Genomic DNA, 1513 nt, shown 5'->3' with positions numbered 1-1513 from the left:
CCGCCGCCGCCGCCCCCTGCGGAGGGCGAGCCCAGGATGTCATCCTCCAGGAAGTCTAGGTCCACGCTGGGGGCTGGCTGGCTAGGCTCCGGGTTCAAGTGGTTGCCAGAAGCTTCTTGCACGTGGAGCTGGAGGCCAGATAAGATGGGAAGGAAAGGCCTGAGATGAGCAAAGGGCCGGCGCAGGGCACGGCTGCAACAGACACGAGGTGCCAGGGGGGCACAGAGAGAACATTCCTTCTGGAGGTGGCTGGACGCGGGTGGGCTCCCAGCTCCCCAGGGCTTAGCAGGGAGCCTGCTTAACGTGGCCTCTATCCCCACTGCACACATCAGTAGAACAAAAACCATTTACTGAACAGCCCTACGAGGCCCTTGATTCTCACCTGCACCTCCCAAACCCCAGAGGCTCTGAAAAACATGGATGCTTTTATAACGTGGTGGAAGCAAAACCTGACCAGCACCCATGGGCGCTCTTGGGGAAAGGCATCATTTACCCACGTGACGGGACCCTTCTGAAGCCTGGCCACGGAAAGGTGAACGAGTGGCCTGTTGCTATGAGCAGCACACACTGACCTGCATCACCTTTCCAGAATCTGAAAAATACCTGCCCCGAAGGTTTCAGACAAAAGATCATGGTTCACCCTGGCTGGTTGCTCAATGGTTAGAGCGCCGGCTCAAGCACCGAAGGGTCGCAGGTTCGATTCCCAGTTCGCTCCCCACCTCTGGTCGGGGCACGCCTGGGAGGCAATCAGTTGATGTCTCCCTCACTCTCTCACACATCAATGTTTCTCTTTCTCTCCCTCTCTCTCTCCGCTTTTCTCCCTCCCTTCCACTCTCTCTAAAAAGCAATGGAGCCCAGCTGGAGTGGCTCAGTGGTTGAGAGTCAACCTATGAACCAGGAGATCACGGTTTGATTCTCGGTTGGGGCAAACGCCTGGGTTGCGGGCTCGATCCCCAGTGTGGGGCATGCAGGAGGCAGCCGATCAATGATTCTCTCTCATCATTGATGTTTCTATCTCTCTCTCTCCCTCTCCCTTCCTCTCTGGAATAAAGTTCGATCTCCAGTCGGGGCGCATATAGGAGGTAACCGATTGATGTTTTTCTCTAACATTGATGTTTTTCTCTCTAAAATTCAATTAACATGCCCTCGGGTGAGGATTAAAAAACAAAAATAATAACCACCATAAACATAACAGCAGCAGCTGCTACTGCACACAAACCTTAGTTTGTGCCACATGCGCTGAGTCCCACATTTCTTCTTAATGATTTCAGAGAAAAGAAGGGAGAGGGGGAGAGAGAGCAACATAATGGTGAGCATCACTGATCGGTTGCCTTCTGCACACCGATGGGCTGCAAGGTCACGTTGCCCAGGCCCACGGGCTGCAGGAAGGGCTGGACGCTCAGGGCTTTGTTGACCACATCCTGGGGCGGCACCAGGGCCTGGTGGGTCAGCACGGTGGGCGGGGCCTGTAGTCCCAGTAGGTCTGTGCCCCCCGGGAAGGGGGCCTGGGGCC

General features: G+C 55.6%; 1 protein-coding gene across 1 annotated transcript in view; it reads right to left on the bottom strand.

Annotated features, from left to right (window-relative positions):
* Nucleotides 1-1316: 1316 nt before the first annotated feature.
* Nucleotides 1317-1513, bottom strand: part of LOC102254334 (glioma tumor suppressor candidate region gene 1 protein-like) — a 67467-nt gene continuing 67270 nt past the window's right edge. The window contains exon 7 of the mRNA XM_005857861.2: nt 1317-1483. Coding sequence (XP_005857923.1) covers nt 1317-1483 — 167 coding nt within the window. The remainder of the gene's footprint in view (nt 1484-1513) is intronic.

Source organism: Myotis brandtii, unplaced genomic scaffold, assembly GCF_000412655.1.
Source record: "Myotis brandtii unplaced genomic scaffold, ASM41265v1 scaffold114, whole genome shotgun sequence".
In the NCBI taxonomy this organism is placed as follows: Eukaryota; Metazoa; Chordata; class Mammalia; order Chiroptera; family Vespertilionidae; genus Myotis; species Myotis brandtii.
This window is presented reverse-complemented; position numbering and strand designations above follow the sequence as displayed.